Source organism: Tribolium madens, unplaced genomic scaffold (assembly GCF_015345945.1).
Source record: "Tribolium madens isolate multiple individuals breed KSU strain unplaced genomic scaffold, Tmad_KSU_1.1 Scaffold_2;HRSCAF=44;Tcas5.2_LGX, whole genome shotgun sequence".
Classification (NCBI taxonomy): Eukaryota; Metazoa; Arthropoda; class Insecta; order Coleoptera; family Tenebrionidae; genus Tribolium; species Tribolium madens.
The window spans coordinates 4459724-4480339 of NW_025400995.1; the positions used below are offsets into that span (position 1 = coordinate 4459724).

At 32.2% G+C, this 20616-nt stretch overlaps 1 protein-coding gene across 2 annotated transcripts in view; it reads right to left on the reverse strand.

The window, feature by feature from the left end:
* Positions 1-20616, reverse strand: part of LOC123006311 (lachesin-like) — a 65953-nt gene that overhangs the window by 12630 nt on the left and 32707 nt on the right. For both annotated transcript variants that reach the window (XM_044400717.1, XM_044400716.1), the window contains one exon: positions 5930-6036. In XM_044400717.1, the coding sequence (XP_044256652.1) occupies positions 5930-5983 (54 nt within the window). In that variant the 5' untranslated portion in view covers positions 5984-6036. The remainder of the gene's footprint in view (positions 1-5929; positions 6037-20616) is intronic.

The window sequence follows — 20616 nt, forward strand, 5'->3', positions numbered from 1 at the left end:
TTAGAGAAACAGTTAACAAAAAGTGATCATAAAGCAAATAGATGAAACACATAAACGTTTTAGAATTTCTTCATTATAGTACAATATCTCTCATTCATAAAATTTCGGTTCTGGGATATTAATTATAACACGATAGTTAGATTTTAGTGGGGTATATAATCGCAATATTGTTTTGCAAGCTTTTATTTATTGGCAAGCAGTGTTTCGTCCAATTTTTCCATCGGCTAGTTTATGGGTATGACAGTGAACAGAGGAAGGAAAATATTTATCATCATCCCTCGAACGTGTACCCGGTGGTATATGTTCCAATAAGTAACCTAAAACTACGTGAGTTCTACAAAACGTAGATATAAATAATCGAAATTCCATTTAAAGAAAATTTATTTAATATACCTATTTAGAATATTTGCCAAGCATGTTTCCCCATAAAGATCCGGTATTCTGCAATTACATTTGCAAATGTATTTTCTAACACGAAAACGCAAAACAGACGGAACGGCTTGCCAAATTCAGACCCTTGAGTCGTCCTCAAATCATTTATTTTGTTCCTCACCACCGCATGCTTGATATTACTGTCACACTGACTAAATATTAAAAATATAAACTAACAACATAAATCATCTTTAAGCCGCAAACCTAACAGATTTTCAAAACTCAACAACTATATACAATGTGCTCACAGATACATTTTCTCTATCAAAAGCTTTCCAACAATGCCACTTCTTAGCCAGTAATTTCACGGAAATTAAGAACTAATTAACGAAAACCTTTACAATTTCTATTGTTACATACTTGAAAACCACTTTAGTAATTTTACAGAAATTAAATTATGGAAGTACAAAGAACTATCAGCCAGACTATATTCTTGCAACAACTTTGGCTTGTTTAGTTTAAAATTGACTTATATTGTATTATATTATATATAATATCAATTGTAGCGTACATAATAAATAATATGCAATCAACAGGCTTTATGATAAATTTTCAATACAGTAATATTTGTTTAAAATGGGCTTACCTATTATCAAATATGTAATGTCAAACATTACAAAACAAACGAGTGTTGCAAAGTGTTTTTTTTTCTCACTAATGCGACAAAAGAAAATTCATAGTAACACAAACATAAACTCAATTCACAGTGACAGAAAAATGCCTACTGCTTAAAGCAATTTTAAAAAATGCCTACTGCTTAAAGCAATTTTAAAAATATTTTTTATTTTATTTTAAAAATACTGATAAGTGAAATATTAAAGTTTATTTTTTTAGATAGACAATTTATCAATCTATTAGATGCAAAAATAAAAATTAATAAGTTAATTAACTTTTAACACACTTCTTAATTTATTAATCTTTACAAACACTAAAAAATCCTACAGCTTTAAATGCTGTACTTTCTTCTTTGCAGAAGTAAGAAAAAATTTGTTCTAGCTGTCTTAGTTTTTATGTAATAATTTTTTTTAAAAGTGCATGTTTTCGTCAAAAAAACCTATTTCTAAAACTAAGCGAAATCGACTAATAAAAGTTTAGCGTAAAAACATTGTTTCATTTAAAAAAACACAAGTTTGTATCGTAACTTATTTTTGGGGCATGCTGTATAGTTGAAAATAATTTTAGGTGATGGACTAGATTAGCATCTATCCAATGTCTTATACAATTTTTTTAATTGTACCATTTAAAGGTCACTAATGGACTTTTTTAACTCGCTGGGACAGCCTGTATGTCTCTAAAAGAATTTGCAATTAGAAAAATTTGAACAAAAGCAAATAAACTTTTTTACGTTCTTTTAAACGGCTGACTCTATTTTAGTTAGAATACGTTCAGAGTTCTATTGTACTACCGGGAGTTATTTAAGTTTAACCTTATAGAAGCATTTTGTCACTATCGCGTCGTAATATAGAATTTAAAAAATTCTTTTTGTATACATGAGCTTTTTCATGGATATTTTGCATTTTTAACAAAATGAGAGTTCATCAATTCTTCTCGCGCTGTATTAACAAGTTCCGATTTTTGCCTGCCAAGAGGGCAATTTAATAAAATGATACTATTATAACAAATGACTGCTCAAAGAATTCGGGCTTAGTATTCAAAGTCAAGATGACATGCTTGGTTTAGCAAGAAATTAATACTAATCGACACGCATTTGAGGAGAAACTCGTTACGAGTAACTGTTTATTATTGTGTCTAAAATTTATTAATTATTTTTCCGAAAAAATATGAAAAAAATTTTATAAATGAGTTTGTCCCAAAAGTCCATTTATCAAGTTTACTGAATTTGCGTTATGTGCATAACTTCTTATGTTTATAATCTCATTAAGGCCGGAATAATTCAAACTGTCATCTGCATTTTACTTGCTACCAAATTACTGGTAATTTAAAGCATTTTATTTCGTCTCCCGACCGATATATAAAACGTATATCCCTCATTAAGGCATTTTTAAATATCTCACAATTTTACGTCATTTCAACCATTACCACTAGCCATAAAATTAAAGCCCTTATTTATTCAAGATAATAATATACCAACATCAAGTTCAATACAAATACAAAAAATATACAAAATTAAAGTTTCATTATTAATTGACGTGATTTCTTTGGTAATTATTTATCACAATTAAGCTGATTTAGTAACATTATAGATTCAAGTTAAATCTCATAGTGCTATCCGGCTAATCCGTTTGAACTTTGTCAACATTGAGATTTAATATTTGCTAAATTCAAATTAATGATATATTCAGTGTAACCTGTAAGTAATTATTAATAAATGACAGGGGGTGAAATATGTGGTTTTCGTAAGTACTAATATTTAGTTCGAGTTTTAATCGGTTTTAAAAGAGGTGACTGACTTAAATTACTTGCACATTTTCAGTATTTTATAACTTGTTTAATTTGGATAGAAATTTTTCACTCAGACACTTACTTTAAAATGTAGAGGAATTTTCACGAATGGAATGTTCGAATACTAAACGAAAGCAGATGTAAATCTATTTTAAAAATATTCAAAACAAAAATACCATTCCTGATCTAGGAATTAAAAAATGAATATATTTTATACACTAGAATTTGTAAAGTATTTTTTGAAAAAAAGAAAATGCAGTTGCTGTGAAACGCTAAACAAAATTTTCTGATATACATATAATAAAATAAGGTGATTTTCAGCGGCTGATTTTGGTAATACAATTTTTAGTTCAGTTAAACATTATCCGAGTGTGTTGAAAATGGAAGTAGTATTAACATATCGAGTGAAACTACAGTAATAACCACTCAAACTGTACGAACAAAATTTAAATAGTTCTGTTTTGCTTGGATAACTGCGAGCTCAACGTACTTGCCATATAGACGTTGTACCAGTTGTTTATAATTTATGTCTGGCGAAAAGTGTGCTTTCGTTGCTTTGAGGTTATTCAAATACTTTGTGTTATTAGTAGAAGTTAAAGCAAATCGGCAGGCGTAGGTCCGACTTTGAGATTTTCGTTTTAATCGTATTATAATGTAAGCATGTTTTCAGTTGCTGTAAATATTTCGGTATAGAAGTAATATTGCACTGCACACATCGAGTGTATTTATGGAGTGAAATAATATTCTTTTGTGAAATTTGATTAAGTTGGACGTGTTTTGCGGTAATTAATAAATTGTACGTGCCGATTTAGAAACGAGTGATATGGGAAGGATGAGTTGTTACAGTGTGTTGATCTAATGATGATGACATAGTTTCGGTTGGTGTTTGTTTAGTAGCGCGTGTTGCGCGTCGGGGCTTTAATTCGGGCTTGATTTGCATGTGATGTGTTTGGAGTGAGTGATCTGAGGTGGTTGATAGCGGGTTTGGATCTGAAGCAAGCCGTTCCGGAGCCGAAACTGAAGCCATCGGTCACGAGCACGACCTATACCTTGCAGCTGTGTGTATTATAAATGATCCCAAGTTTGTGGCGCTTTTCGGCTATTTGTCATATCTGCACTATTATTACATCCGTCGAGCTGCGTGCCGTTGCGCTGCTCTTCATCAATCCGGACATTTGATGGAGCACAGATGCTTGGTAAACGCGGTCCGGCCCAAATGACAAAGATATGGCCCAAACTAGGCCGTTAGTCCCGCATTATTATCATTATTTAAAAACACGGTTTGTGCCGATGTCGTTGGCTCCTATTGACTTCATATTGAATTTGTAGGTGCCGGTCAGCGAATGATCTGCAAATGTATAGTAATGGGTAGACGCGTTGTTTTTAGTGGCCAGCAACAGGTAGAAGGTTTGGAGAGCACTCATGAAGTCAATTTATCAGAAGCAGCCTCAACTCGCTGCCCGCCTAGCCACGTCGCATGCTCGACATTTTCAATTATTTGTTCTTTCGCCACAGATAACTTCCTTCGACAAATATAATTTCACATGATCTTTTCATTTTTTTTATCAATATTGACCTCTTATCTACAAAATACTCAAAACTTCTTCCGGACAATGAATTAACAAAATCCAACAAAGTGTATCATCCACTCTGAGATTTGACAAATCTCTTCTATACGGCGCAATCTACAGTTTACTGCCTTTACCTAAGGCGGAAAAGTATCTAAGTGGACTTAAGTTTCCAACTGCCACATTTATTGCTACAATCCCTTTGATACAAACGACTAAGTAACTTGTTCTTTTTATGACAAATGCTCCTGATAAGAAATATTAAAAAGACACATTTTTATCAACGTTTAGTTTTACGACCACACACAAAGCTCCAGGCAAAATAAAGCCAAATTTTTTTTTAAATTTCTCTAAGTTAACAATCATGTAAAGCAGCCATAATTAGAACAATAACAAAAATAAAAGTAACTAACAATTTAAATATGTAAAATTATCTGACCATTCTTACGTTTTTAGGTTTAAATTTTTAAATGTTGATCATCTTTAGATAAAAATAAGCAAAACTTTACTATTTGTATTTACATGTGAATTGGTGAAGGAGAAGAACAACACTAGAAATTTTAAATTTGAGATAGATATATTTCAAGTTTTGCAGGCTAGTATATTCGACACTTAATGTTTAGACATTTTCATCCATCGAACTGATTTATAAAAAAACAGCAAAGTCGTAATTGGGACCTATATCGTTTTTCTCATCGTTTCAGTTAGAAAATCGAAACCTTTATTGTAAATCAAGCGATTTCAAATGTTTGCGAGTAAAGTGACTATTTTGGTATTGAGTTCGTGAAATGATTCCGGTATGCCTGTGCATAAAAAATGCGTGGAGATATTCTCCGGTGATTAAAATGCGTAAGCAGAAACAAGTATAAATTCCCTTAATATTTTAAACCACACGGATGTCCTAACTGGCATTATTGCAATATGTAGGTCGTATTGATTTTAAAGCACTGGCAGCTCTTTAGGATGATGATGTCAATAAAAAAATATATGAATCAGAAAGTGTGCGATTCCCACTGGAGTATAAGAGGATGCGAGTCCATTTTTAATGGGTGTATTTTGAATGTTTTTTTAAACTGAGAAAAAAGTTTCGTGACAAAGGAAATCAAATATAAGTAATGTTTATATTTGTGTTTAGAAAATACAATAGGAATATAAATGGTAGAGTAAAGTGTGAAAGGATAATAATTGCCATTGAAAACAAGGTATTTTGCATAGTGTCATATTTTATAATAATCCCAGTGTGAAAATTATCACCAATAAAGCAGCCTTAGCTGCGGATATAAAAGAATTTTTATTGGAATTGTTTGCGGTGTTAAAGTGTGAATAAAAGAAATAAAATTGGCAATTTAATGTTAGGATTGTGGTGTGTAGGTTAATTAGTTTTGAATTATGGAGTGTTTTGTTATTTCGTAGATTGGATGACATGGTGGTGGTTTAATGTTTAATTATCAGCTCTAAGTTGAGAGTATTAATGAAACAGATGGAAATAGAGAGAACTGATAGTAAAGTAGGGTTATAGAACTTACCCTGTATCCTCCCAAATGGTGGACAAGACATCGGAAAGTGGCATCTCGTCCCATAGGGATGGTTAGATTAACAATGGGTTCTGCAAATTCGGGTTGGAAGGCCGCTCCTGTTGATAGAAATCGCCATTAATTTCCGAGTAAACAATTACAAAGAAGAAGAAATTTAAATAAGTTTAACATAAAAATCACATTTCAATGCGACCCCATTTCTGATGTAAGGGATTGAAAGACGTAATGTCTTAATAGAAAAACCTCTGACAGCCTAAGGCTAATCCTTTAACTTATTAAAACTTGAGTTAAAACAGTTTGTCGTGTCTCGGAGACTCGCGGCGTGTACGGACAGCCGCCTTCGCTTGCGGTTCGAGAACTCTTTCAAATTAACTCACTTCAACCAGCCGTCACTCTTCCAATATTCTTTTCTAGTCTCAAGGAGGGATTAACAAAAACATGCAAATTTATATTAAAATAAGATAGAAAAGTTTTATCGACAAGTTAGTCCATGATTGCATCTTAAAACCTTTAAATGGTCTACCCTTTGGGATATGAGTTTAGGCTATTCGAGCTCACTATGAGCATTTACTGAAATCGTCAGACCTTAAAGCGATAAGTAACGAACGTATGGTACTCGTTCGCAACGGACCTGCTATAACTTGCTATTGCTGTTTTAGTATTATTGCGAAGCTGACTCTCGCCGGCTACTTCCGACTAAGATTCTGTTCAACTAATTCGACTAAACAGTACTTTATTATTCGACCCGGCCTTTGTTTGCCTGTTTTATTACTCTAAGCAAAATGGCCCAAAACTGGCGATTATTAAAACCACTAACTTCACAAATTTAGGAAATCCCAACTAATTATAACCATCCTTAGTCACATTTTCAAAACAAAATGTTATATGCTACCATTTAAACTTTAGATTAAATCCTCAGACCAAAAGCAATGATTTTATGCAATGTTGCGTCTCTAAATGCTAGCTTTTCTTCCATTACCTTTCTTTGTAAATATGATCAAACGTATGTGATATGTGCACTTCTATTTATTGTGCTTTTGAAATCGTACAGTAGTGAATACTAGTGGAATCCTTTCTAAAATGAAATAACTTAATAAATCTATTTTTTTTTCTTTTTTGTTTCAGATGGTGCAATTGGTTTAAAATATATATAACATATATAACATTTATATATATTTATATATAACTTTTTTTTTTTAATGTTATCGCCCGATTAAGTTTCATTTTGGCAACAATTTACTCTGTACAGTGAATAAACAGTTTTTGATTAAATCAACCTTCAGAAAATGAAAACTTTACAAACTTTGAATGGAAATATATTTATTAAAAAAATCGGCTGGCTTTGCTTATCAAAACTTTTCACACAAATTTCTACTCATTTCTGACTTGAAAACATAACTAAGTTATTCACACAGTTAGTTTTTCGCATATAAAATACGTTTTTGCTGTTCCAGATTAGTGATGGGTAACAAGAGCAACAAAAGAATTTCTCAAACTCAAATTGTATTTACAATTAAATGTTGACTAAATATAGGGAGGTTTAGTGAACAAACTCTGAGCAACTATCGACCAATTTTGGTGTTACCTGCGGTTTATCACTTATCAGTATGACGTAGGTTTGTTCAACTTTTTCCAATTCCACTTAATCAATAAAATTTGCAAGAATTTTGAAGTCTCCATTTGCGTAAAAGTGCTTATTCAATTCTTAATTAAGTTTGTTGATAATTTGATTGGTAATTAAATCGGAATGTGTGCTATATTTAAATTGGCATTAGAAAGAAAAACGTATAAAAAAATTGTTTTCCACCGACGTGTAGTTATGAAGTTTGTTTGAAAGTGGCTGAAATAATATAAGCACGTAGGAATCTACTTTGGAAGAGAATTAAACATCCATATTTAAAGGGAAATTCGTGGAGAAGGCAGGAAGCGTGAAAGAGAATTCAGATTTATAGTGAGTCGTATGTTTGGAAATGTCCCTTTAATATAATGAACGTTTCTAAACATCTATAATAATTTTTGTTATTGATTCATTCAAGTGCAAGGAGCTTATGTTGAACGTGTAATTAGTGTGGTAGTGAATTTACATAATTGCAGAAGCGAGGGCATTATGAACAGGTAAAGTTGTGCCAATAATTTATAGTGACAACAATAACACCTGCTGCAATCGACAATGCTTCACGTCTTGCCCGAGAGGCCTAAACGTTTACTACCCACTCTAATTTACTGTCGCTCGGAGTGTTGCCAGGGCGGTACCGGGTACCGGATACTTTATACACCATTAGATATATGTATGTACAACTACAAAGAAACTGCATTTATACACCAGCATTCGTCTTGTGAATCAAACAACTTCCCTCGATACTCAATCGCATCATCACACTTTCACCAGTCCATTTTACACAATCAATCGCAGATAAATGTATCTTAAAATTGCATACTCACTCTATTTTCATTGATAAATAAAAAAGAACAAAATTTAATCTGATTTTCAAAATGGAGTTTATTTTATTAATGCATTCTCTCGATTGTTTAAAAGCTTACGCTATGTTTTTAAGTATCAGACTTTACACTTTTAAAACATATTTATAACTTAAGATGCACTTATAACAATAAAACAAAGGCAAACTCGTTTACTTAATGCACGAATGAAGTTAAATGTATGCGCTCACATAAAACGCGTAAAGTTTGGCTACTATCTTAAACGACATAGCGCGATTATTGGTATTTTTTTGTCATTAGAATAAGAAATGGCCTTAAAGACATTTACACAAGTTTCTTAAATTTCTCCAACTGCAAAGTAACACAAGTATTCCACTCTAATATGAGTTAAAAGAACTAAAGTAGCATTGTAAGCCTTATAATATTTCATAAGGTCACATAAAAGTACATAGTACATAGGTAATGACGCTTTTTTTCTAAAAATTAAAAAAATTGTCAAACTGGAGTTATTCATTCTATAATTAAATGTTTACCAAATCTTTGTTAATTTTAGTTAAAGTATAAATTACAACACTGTTAAATTATAAAAATTTTAATTGTTGAACTCGATCCATTTTCTTCCCAAAGTGGATGTTTTATAGTTTTAAACAGAGTAAGTGATATTAAAGTCAACTCCACAAATCGATAAATTTTTATTTAGTCAAGTTGGGACATGTTTCTGGGTGCTGGTTTGGTGTATGTCAGTGCTTAGGTAAGATTTAACCGCCGTTAAATTTGCCGTCAATTTGACCGAAGAAATACGTCAGGTTAACCAAGTTTTTTCAAGTTAACTCATGTGCAGTGTTCAAATTTTGCTAACCCTACTTATTAGACAGAAGTTAGATATTGAATTTGATCGTTTATTATTTGTAACAATTCTACAGAATTCGTTATCATCCTAATAATTAAAATGGTCTCTTCGAACTGGTCTTCGCGGAATTCTGCGAGGCCGATTCAAATGCAGGACGAAATGAAGAGTTTCTTCGTCTTTGGAAGATAAATCAATTCTTAGTCGTGTCAATAATGTTAATAATATTTTTCATTTTTAACAAACAAAACTTCAAAATTCAAAACAAAATGCAACTAGCGCATGCGCAATTTAAGTTCCTAGACTGAGTGTAGCCACCAAAAATTGAGAATTTTGGTTAATTTAACCCAATATCCACTAAACCAATTCCCACCACTGAAATACGCACTCAGGGATAAAATTTAGGTTAAGATTTAACCATGGTTAGTTACCCTGGATCTTAACCCTGTACTGAAATACCGGGCGTAAGTGATTAAATTTGACTCTAAAATATATAACTTTGGTGCAGTCTGAGAAAGTTTTTATTTTTAAGCGGTTTTGGCATTTTAGCAATCATTAAGAAACATGAACTTTATTACAATTTTTGGAAAATTTTATTTACGTTAACTTGTAATGTATTATAATGGCTTTAAATATTTTTTGTAAATAAATGATTTTTTATCAATTAATTAAGTATTGACAAAACACGCTGTACTTGTTCTCCATTTTGGATGTCCGAATAGGGCATCACCGAACTAAAGGGTTTAGCCAAAAACGAGTGACAAATTTTGGGGCTCAGTTTTTCAGGAAATAATATTGGTTAAAGCCGCATCTATACAGACAAAAGTTAACATTTTAGAGAAATATAAAAAAAATCATATCTGTAGAAGATACGAATTTAAAATAAAGACAAAGAATTTAATGTAGTTAACAGTTTTTTTCGTTATTTGTTTAGCCGTAATTAGATAAACTTGTATTTTTTTAATGGAAGTCATAGGTGGCTATAGCAATTTTGAAAAGCTTATTTTTTTCTGATCTAGAAATATTTGTAACAGAATATTTTTTATAATTATTTTTTAGAAATTAAATACATTTTTTGTTTTATAGTAGTTGGCCATGAAAAAACTATTTCACTTTAAATGTGTAATAATCAATAAGAGTTTTGTGAACTGTGAAATTGATAAAACAATTGTTAAAACTATAAAAATAAAAAATACGATACCTTAGAAGTATCGGACAAATATGCGAGCGCCTCATAACAAAAATATTACATATTTAAAAAAAATTCAGAAATAGAAAAAACAAGTGTGTCAACAATCAACACAATTAGAAAAAATATTTTTGATGGTTTAATGGAGGTAGAATAACGTTTTACATAGACGGAATTTGGATATTTGAATACCCATATCATCATTTTTGTGTCACATAATGTTTTATTGAAAAATTCAAAGGTTTTTTTTTACAACACTCTATGTGTCACTAGAAGTTACAATGGTAATGCTAACTTCTTGAAAAACAAAGAAATATTGTTAGTCGCCAATAAGTAGGTTTACGAAATATTTTTTTTTTTTTTTTTCATTACTTAATGCTTAGAAACCTCTTTTATTAGAGAAACTTGTGAAAAAGAGGCACAACACACCGACAGGTGGCGCTCTGCGCCACCACTGTCTCATCTTTTAGAGAAACTTGTTAAATAATATATGTAGTTTAAATTCTTTTAGTTGAAGATGCACCATTTTTTCATGGCCAACTGCGAACTAAAATAGAAGATAATTTTTTGCTAAAAATATATTATAATTTTCTGTTACAAATATATTTTTTAGATAAAAAAAGCTTTTTAAAAGTGTCTAGCTATCTATGATTCCCATTTAAATAAAATACAAGTTTATCTTATTACGACTAAAAAAATAATTGAAAAAAATGGTTAACTATTGGTACATTATTATTTCCTCGTTCCTCGTAAAAAAATGCCTGTATAACGGCTTTATTTTAAATTCATATCTTCCATAATGACAATGAATTTTAAGTTATTTTTTCAAAAAATGAGCCCCAGAATGTATTACTCGTTTTTGGCTAAGCCTCTTAGTTTTGAAGATTTCCTGTTTGGAAGTTGAATTGCAGCACATTGTACAGTGATGTAAATCTACAATAAAATTTATAAAAGTGATGTCTTAAAACAAATCTTCTCTTGCATAATTGTTGAAAATTATCGTAAAGATTTCGTTATAAGTTTTACAGCGTGAGATGCAACAATAAAATCATTCTTTTTATGCAATTCACCTTTCAGTATTTCAAACAATCAAATCTATTTTTATATTTGACTTGTGCTGGTAAGAGGTAGTATATGGAAAGTCGTCAAAAGAACACTTGAGCGTCGACTTTACTTTAGAGATACTAGCTTATATTGTGTTTCACTTACGTCGCATATAAAAATTAAACGTTAAAACACCGCTTGCAAATTTGCGAAAGGTTGATAATTTGACCGGTTTATACGTTCATTCTAATCCTGAATTTATCTAACATCAGCAGTGTAAGCACATCGCAATTGTAACTCTCGGTCGGCACCTGATGGTGCGCATTGCCGCATCACCACATCCTGTTTCACTATTTCATGCGCGCTGTGAGCATGGGAAATATTGCATTATACATGTACAGCCCTGATATTTACAACAGAACACCTTCTGGCTATCGCTTGCCATCTGGGTAACGATAATAAATAGAAATGACATTCGCTTTGACTAATCACATGTCTTTGAAATAGTTTCGTTTTTAAATGTTCTGCCAACGATGTAAATAAGGAGTGAAGGCGGTGGTTAAGAGGGCCATCGTGTTTTACATACTATTAAGATTGGAGAAGTTTCCTTCTTTAGGGGTTGTGTTCTAAAACCAGCAGTACCTAAATTATTTCCAACGACACTGTTAGGGATGTTCTCATTATTTTGACCAAACTTAACCAATCCACACGCCCCTTAATTCCATTGTTGTACAAAATTATACAAAAATTATCGGAATAATCTTCAACTTAGTGAGTGTTAATTTCAGCTTAATACAAATTATTTTAGTCAATATGTAATACAGTGTCGATAAAGTGGCTTGACGTGAATACTAGTAAGTGTCAAGTGATTAATTTGTCACACAAAACTGATATATGCGCTTTAATCGGAGGGTAGTTAGTTGTGGTAAATAACATTAATAATCTTGAAATTAACCAGTTTGAATACAACTTTGTGGAAGTATGAAATTGTAATAATATTGTTATAATTTTTATTTTATCATGTTTATACCACTGATAGCAAAAGTGTTAAATAGCTATTTTAATTAATTTTCGTAATTATTATATTTCAACTTTATATTCAGATAAATATATTTTGATTACTTTAAGTTTAGTGCATGAACATATTTAATGTCTGCGATAAAATAAATCAATAAATCGAGTCTGGAAATATCCCTTTTACTTTTATTTTGATACTGTTCAAAAGTCTGTTGATTTTAAAAACAAATGAGTTTTTTTTGGGGATAATAATCTGTCTTTTACTTTTTTTTCCACACGTTTATTCCAATTTATTTGTAAAAGTTGCTTGAGTGAATTTGTCTCAGTCCGTATATAGTAGTAATAATAATAAAAACTGAATCCAGCAGACCGGTTAAGGGCCAAATCGTAAAATTTTCTGGTAAATACCTTTTGTTGCTCCTTGAGTCGGTTTTAGCAAGTTTATGTTGGCCTTAACACAACAATTTATATTATTATTTGGGTGATCTCCACCGTTACGGAGTAAAGTTTTATTATAGCGTTTGGTAAAGTGGAATAGTGATTTAATTATTGATGGCAATTTAATGTAAATGATGGTTAAAAATCGATAGCAAGAACGGAGGCTAAATCACTGCTCAAGTCGTGGAGAAAATTTGTGGTACTGATTCTGCGTTGGGTCGAATTTCTATGTAAATTATCCTGAAGCTGAAATGGGCTTGAACATTGAGGGTGATATTTATATCTTAATAAGATGAGCTCAATCGAGAACACATTGCAATAAAATTTAATAAAATTCGCGTACTTAGTCAAGTGAGGGAGGGTGAAAAGGGTTTTTGCTTTCGGCAGACCGAACGGAGAAGGATCCCCAGATAATGCTCTGATGATAATGCATGACGGCGAGTTAGGGACTTGGACAAAGTGATTTCGTGTGAAAGCTTTGCCGTCGTCAAAGGCAAACATGCACTAAGCATCGTTTCGAATTAAATTTAATTTTTTCATAAATGCACTAAATTTACAAAAGCCCAAATTTTAAAATTTGGCAATAAACGTATAATATACATTTTTGCTTATTTTTAAAGTAAATTAAAAATAGCCCGGCGCATCCACCATTTTTGCGTCTGTCAGACTTGATTACTCTTTCCGACATCATGTTAAATAAAAAGTCATGTTATAAATTTTTTGTGTGTATTTAATCGTTTTAATTGAACCTTTCATTGTTGTATTAAGAATTTAACGTTCCCCTGTATCCGCGATGTTGATAAATTAAGGCAGGAAATTATCCTTCATTAATTCACTTCGACGGAATGTCTTTTAAGATTAAATACGAATTTCTTGAATCAGCATTTTTATTAAACTCCAGATAAATTTTACTATCGTCACTTTTCAATAACGATCATTAATTGGTAAAATATTACAGAAATGAAATGTGACAAAAACCGAAACACTTTTGAGTCACGGTTTCAAATTATTCTGAACAAAACTAAATAATTCTAGATGTCAAAACAAGTAATACATGAATAAATTGATATTTGTCAATGACTCGTCCGAACACGATTTGATTCATGACTGCTTTTTAGCAAAATTTTATACAATTAAATTATTGAATCAAACATATATATAAAAAATTTAAAAGTTACGTTTTGTGTAAAAATTAAATGTTATTAAATATTTAGCATGTAAATTGTCATTGGTTCTGTAATATTTGGCGTGTGTAAAAATTGTGATTTGTCAGAGAGTAGAAGAAATAATTGCAAAAGAATGTTAATAATTGATTTGTTTTTTACTTTTATCACTATCATCTGCAGACAAAAATTGAATTTCAGAAGGTGTAAAAAAGTCAATTGTCGTTAAAATACACATAACAGATATTGTAGAATCAATAATATGTAATCTGATGTGTTCCTGGTAAAATAAATCTAATTTTTTTTCTTGCAGAATTTTTATAAAATCCATAAAATTACAGGTTCATATGTTTATTTTAAGTTACATATTACAAACGTGAAAATGATGTTGAATTTAAAATTGAGATAAAGTTTTTAAGTTACCTATTTATATTTATGTGACATTCCAAAAAATCAACATTTGGAGATAAAAATAAAATAAGTTGAATCTGATTTAAATCCAATATGGAAGTGACAACCCACATAAATAATACATTCAGTGAAAATGATATTTTTAAATAAAGTTCTGAGTATTATGATAATGGAAAAATTGTTATAATTTATTTCTTAGAAGCCATTTTAAGTTCAAGATAGAAACAGCAAGTGTACGCGAAATTCAAACTTGTTGAAGTAAAGTTAAAGTGAACACGTGAATTTCATTACAACCTGTAATAAACTCGTGATATGTTTTAGTGAAGACATTACTGGCACTTTGAATGTTATAAAAAGGACAATGTAACTGTTATCGATTTTGTTTTCTTCTTTGAAACAATTTTGCTAACTGAAAATGTGGTTTGTTGAAATTTTTAATAAAAGAGTTGTTTTAAGAAAAATTGTAATTAGTAGATTTACGCGTTTAGTCTTATTTGAGTGAAAGTGAAAGCTTTATTAAATAACATTAAGGAAATTAACAAGAAAAACTTGCCAGAGCTTACTAAAACAATATTTTTATTCCATTTAGTTAAATGATGCTGCAAATTTTGCTTTTTTATCGCATTTTACAAAAATTGAGTGTTTCATAAACGTCATGAAATATTTATGAAAAAATATATTAGCATATATTACTGTAGATATTTTGATTAAAAAGGTTATTTTTGCGTTTGAATATTTTGGGTGAAAAATGTCGGTTGTAGACAGGTGAAGTATATAAAAATGCAAACTTTTAATAGTTTCGAGGTTGTTTAATGTTGAAAATAAGCGGATAAAGTGAGGTTTGCGTCCGTATAATAAGATGTTTGGGTGCGAGGATTTGCAGAAGGAGTAATAAACATGTCGCGTCAGAATTATTAATGTAATTAAGGTTTAAGAGCGGTGGAAAATTTAATATTAGCGACAATGGTTCAATTTGTAGTTATTATTTAAGAGGATAATTTCGGCAACGATTACGAAGAAAAGATAATAAGAGTGAAGTGCCTTGACACTTTTGTGAAGCAACTGAAAAATCATATAATTTGACGGATAATTAATTTTTAATGTAAACGGTTTCCTTGGAAGAAACGGCGACTGGAAATTATAATATCTGAGCTATATTTCAGCAGTGGGGCCATTTTGCGGATTTAATTACATTATTGAAGTGTCATGTGCTACGTTCTTGATAAATGCAGACAAGAGAGCGGTCTGAAAACGCTCCAGACGTTGCCTAGCGTCGATCGCCCGCGGAATTATTAAGACCAAATGATAATTCATTAGAATAAGACGCCCACCCGACCCCTGACAGACTGAGCGTCACATTTGTCGGCTTCTTTATCTGCATTAAAATGGTTAGAATAAGAAATTAAGCCACTCAGCTTAATAAGTGACGTTTCGTTGAATATGCAAACTGCTTTACTTCACCCGATCATTTGTCCGCAATAAATTGAAACTTACATAAACCCCTGACTTGGGTCGCATCCACCTGATGTACACACCTCAAATGGTGCCACTTAACCCGTCTTCAAACTTACTCTCTCAGCTCTCCGCCTCTTATAACGCCTATTACCTAGGGGAGACGCGGGTAATAGCAACCACCCGAAGCTTTACTACACCAATTTTTTCAACACAATTGCTATCCTAAATTTAAATTACAACCAACGAGACTAGAGCTCTAGCATTTAGCAAACAAGTTTGTATTCTTGTAAAGGAAATATTGATTAGTTTAAATATGTTGAATAAGAGTCGTTTGAGATAATGCATGAACTACTAATGAAGAAATTAGTGTTAAAAGTGTACAGAACCGCAAATTTAATTTGTATTTACTTAGTTAATTAATTTTCGGTTAATGTTTATTTTAGGCAATTTAGTAAATTTAGTAATGTATGATGAAAGAAGTTTAGCAAGCTAACACTATGTTAGGCGCCTGCGTCTTGTCACGCACTCGAGTTTCAAGACTGCTACACCTCAAAGATAAAATAAGTTGGCTAATCGCACCAAAGTTACGCGTACAGTCCTATTGTATAAAGGATAAATGGATAATGAAGTCCCTAGTAGCAACCCCGGTGCAGGCTTCTCCGAATCAACGACATACTAAAAGTAACTATAAAACAGCTATTATTTGCCTCCCCTGACCACGTAGTTTCGATAAACAAAACTGGAGAAACGGCTGGACTGCATCTATTTATTATCATTACGCCACCAGCTTCTCAACGGATCCGTTAAATTAGTTTCCTACGATAAACTGTGAATTTTCATTATCAAAATTTGATAAGGATTCACTTTAACTTTTGATATTAAGCACTTCCGCTGTACTAAGAATAAATCTCGGCAACTGCATATAATACTCGACTCGGCCATATTCCCTAACTGAGATGTTTTATAAATACTTTCTTGGACGACACTAGTTATCTGATTTAAGTTTTAAATTAATAAAGATGTACGACATTGCTCTGACGACTGACTTACACCACCAAACCACAATGTTCTTACTTAGACAACTCACGTCAGATTCCTAAAGATTTTGTCTGCTAATTGCAAGAACTACATCGCCAAAAGTGCGATGACTTAAGCAGACAAGAACTTTAAAATGACATGTGAAATATACCTATTTTATCTAAATTGTAGTAACAAAGCATTATTTTTGTTTATCATTAAAACAATAAATCAATATTATCAAAACATGTGTTTTACACAGTCGAATAATGTACCTAATTATTAATATATTTGTTTACTTTTATTTGATCAGCCGAGCTTATATTTTGTCAAACCTACACTTGTATCGTTAAACTCCTCGTTTACTCATTAGTCACATAATGTGTATAAATTTGTGTAATAGAAGCATCCAGCTGTTTGAATTTCTTGTTCACATTTTCTATTAGATGATCAAATTCTTACAAATTTTGCAATTGGGTAATAAAACGTGGCATTGTAATTGGTGTGGTGTTTTTATTAGATGCGTTGTTTGTGCAAATTGTTGTAGAAAGTTATTAGAATAAAGTGTTGTAGACCGTTTTTGTCCTCGGAATAGGTAATAAAGAGCATGGCAAATTTGCGATAAAGTGGCCCTTCACTTAGGCTCGAGTATTATAAATGAAAATATCAGCGAGATTAAGAGTGATATAATTAATGTGTTTAAATTGGTACCGTAAAATATTAATCAAAATTAAAGCATTAAACTGTAATTTGGCGAAACTAAATTGGGTTTTGGAAATGACTTCATTAGTAAAGTAGTTTGAATCGTTTCTAGTAGGAGTTTGTCTCCCGATTGCGTTATCGTTATTAGAAATGAACTTCACAAAACTAGCTTAGGCATTAGCGACTCCGATGATGGCAGCGTGCTCTGTTAACGCCTGTTGAAAACTCCTCGACCGGAAGTGCGTTATGGCACAGAATGCTTCTGCCATCCTCTCCTGCTTGGAGCATACAAATGGGAATACTCGCAGTCGGGCTTGTTAAAAACCAAACATATTGCTTCATAAACATAATTTTTCTGAATTTGTTGCTTCTAACACAACCATTTTAGCGCAACTCCCGCAATAATGATATACTCGTCGCCCGGAATTCCATTAGTCTAGCCTTTAACAAAAGATGCTAGAATAAATCTATTTTGGAATAATGGTGCTAGTTGGCGTGGTGAACGCTACCGGCATTAGTCCGGCAAAGGGTGGATGCATTCGTCTCTAGGGTGGGATGTTAATAAGGAGGGTAACTAGCTACTAGCTACATCACGGCCGCAGCGGATTGCCAACCACCATTTCTCTGCATTCTCATTCGGGATAGCCGCCGTTTGCTCACCAGACCAAATAATATAACCTACGCGACGCAAATACTGCAATTGCAACTTTCGATTTACTGTCACATTTATCACGCATATTAAATACTCTATTAAAAATCACCACATCCAAACCACATGTCACTCCTTATATGCAATATCAAAACAAGGCAAAACCGAGCTTTTAAAACTCTATTAACTGCATCGCCCAATTACCTTTACATTTCAGCCAACGAGAAATACCTGCTTAGGTTTTCCCTCTTATAGGCGGTGACCTTTTCTTCATATTGAATTTAACATGCAAATACGTTTAATAAAAGACAAACAATTGTTTACTTTAATTTAAAAACTACGATATATTCCCATTTGCGCAAATTTATTTAAATGAATAACTATTGCATTAAAAAATTAAAATGCTCAAAATAGAAAACATGCAACTGACCTCAATAACATCTGGATGTCTTTCTTGTCTACTTCGCGAGAGCCAAAATCTTTTAAGTAAAGTAGTCAATATATTTTATTTGTACAAAGATACATTATGCGAATGTGAAACTTTTCGTTAGCATCTTTCACTGAACAAATCAGTTAATAAAAATCTTATAATTTCTACCACTGCCGAAGTAGAAAGACATTTTACATTCATCCAACTTTGTCGATTTGCCACACAATGAGACGTATAATATTACAAGTATTCAAAAGTAATAGAACCGGTGTGAAAAGTTTTTAGACTTTGATACATTACACTTGTGATAATTAATTATTATTAAATTAAAAACATGATAAATTAACTGGCAAAGATTGCGTTCTTTTTAAATCTAACGCAGGTATATTTATGCCTTTGTAATTAAATTATTGAAGATTATTTTCGGGAAACTTGGAAGCCAAGATAAGAACTCCCGCAACGGTGGAATATTAAGTAGGGTGTGTTGAACAAACCTTTGGAGAAATAAACATTTTTTGGTAATTTAGTAACCATTATTTTATGAATGCAATTACGTGTGTAACACCAGTAAAACTCAATAATTTGCACCTTGTTAAAGTGATTTTAATAGCATAAGGTTATATGGAGTGTTTAAAATTTTAGAACATGTTGAAATACGTAAACGTTTGTGGGTTGTTGAAATCAATTAATGTTTAAGATACCAACAGCATAAGATTATGAGACATGGAGAAATGATTAATAATGTATGAGTGGAAATAATTGATGTTGACATAGCAAATTAGAAAATCATAGCATTTTTTAATAAGCGTTATGTTATATCAACAATGGAAGGTCGAGGAGTAACTCCATTTGGCGGTGATATTCTCAACGGAATCATCCTCGTTCTGCGCAGAAAGACTACTTAGAACGGAACACAATACACACAGGTATGATTTTCGTTTCGTAAGGGCGGATATATGCAAGCCAAGCTCGACACAGCCGGCACGACCATAACGCGCCAAAGTGCTCTTTGTCATCTATAAAACAGAGAGACAGCTGGCCCAGCTCAACTTATCCAAGCTGCCTTACCTGCGCAAATCGCGAAACGCGGAATGCCTTCTGGCGGAATTGTAGTCAAATCTCGACATTTAAATAACTATGAATAAATGTGAATAATAAATATAGAGTGTCGTGGTTTGGACTGTAGGTAATAAAGTGGGTCGAAGGTAACCCCGCTTGCGAGTAGGGAATATCAGCGTTATCGCCTGCCAAAGCGATGTGAAGCGCACCAATCTGACAACCTTACTAATAGAAAATGGCTTAAATCAATGCAGTCGTAGTCATCAGTCAGAAATGATTATCCTAAAACGACATTTGGTGTTAGTCTGAGTCAGCATCCATGTTCGTTAGCGCTTTAGATGCCTGATTGCAGGAGAATCCTGGAATGCCTTATGTGAATGCGAGTGTGTGAGCGTTGGTTTTGGAGCGGAACCAGCTGTTGCACGCGTTGGAACGTTAAAAGATGCAAAAACTTGAAGACATACCTACCGAAATTACTTTACACCAACTCATATAAACTTATTAAAAAGTTGTGTAACAATGCGGTTTTTTATTGGGAGATAAAACGAAGCGGGAAGTTGCTTGAGGGTCCATAAGAAACTATATAGTAGGTTTGCTTGGTTCAAAAACATTTTTGTGCTGAAAACTTAACGCGACAATATCTAAAGTGAGTGGATTCCATCGCCTGGGGTGAGATCAAACTCACGCAAATATCAAGGTGCCTTGAGCTGGTTAAAATATGGTCTTATATAGGGTACTTCAGAACCCGCATAAAAATAATAAAGTCGGAAAAAATGTAAAACTGCAAAACTCTCACACAAAGTTGAGAATGACGGCGC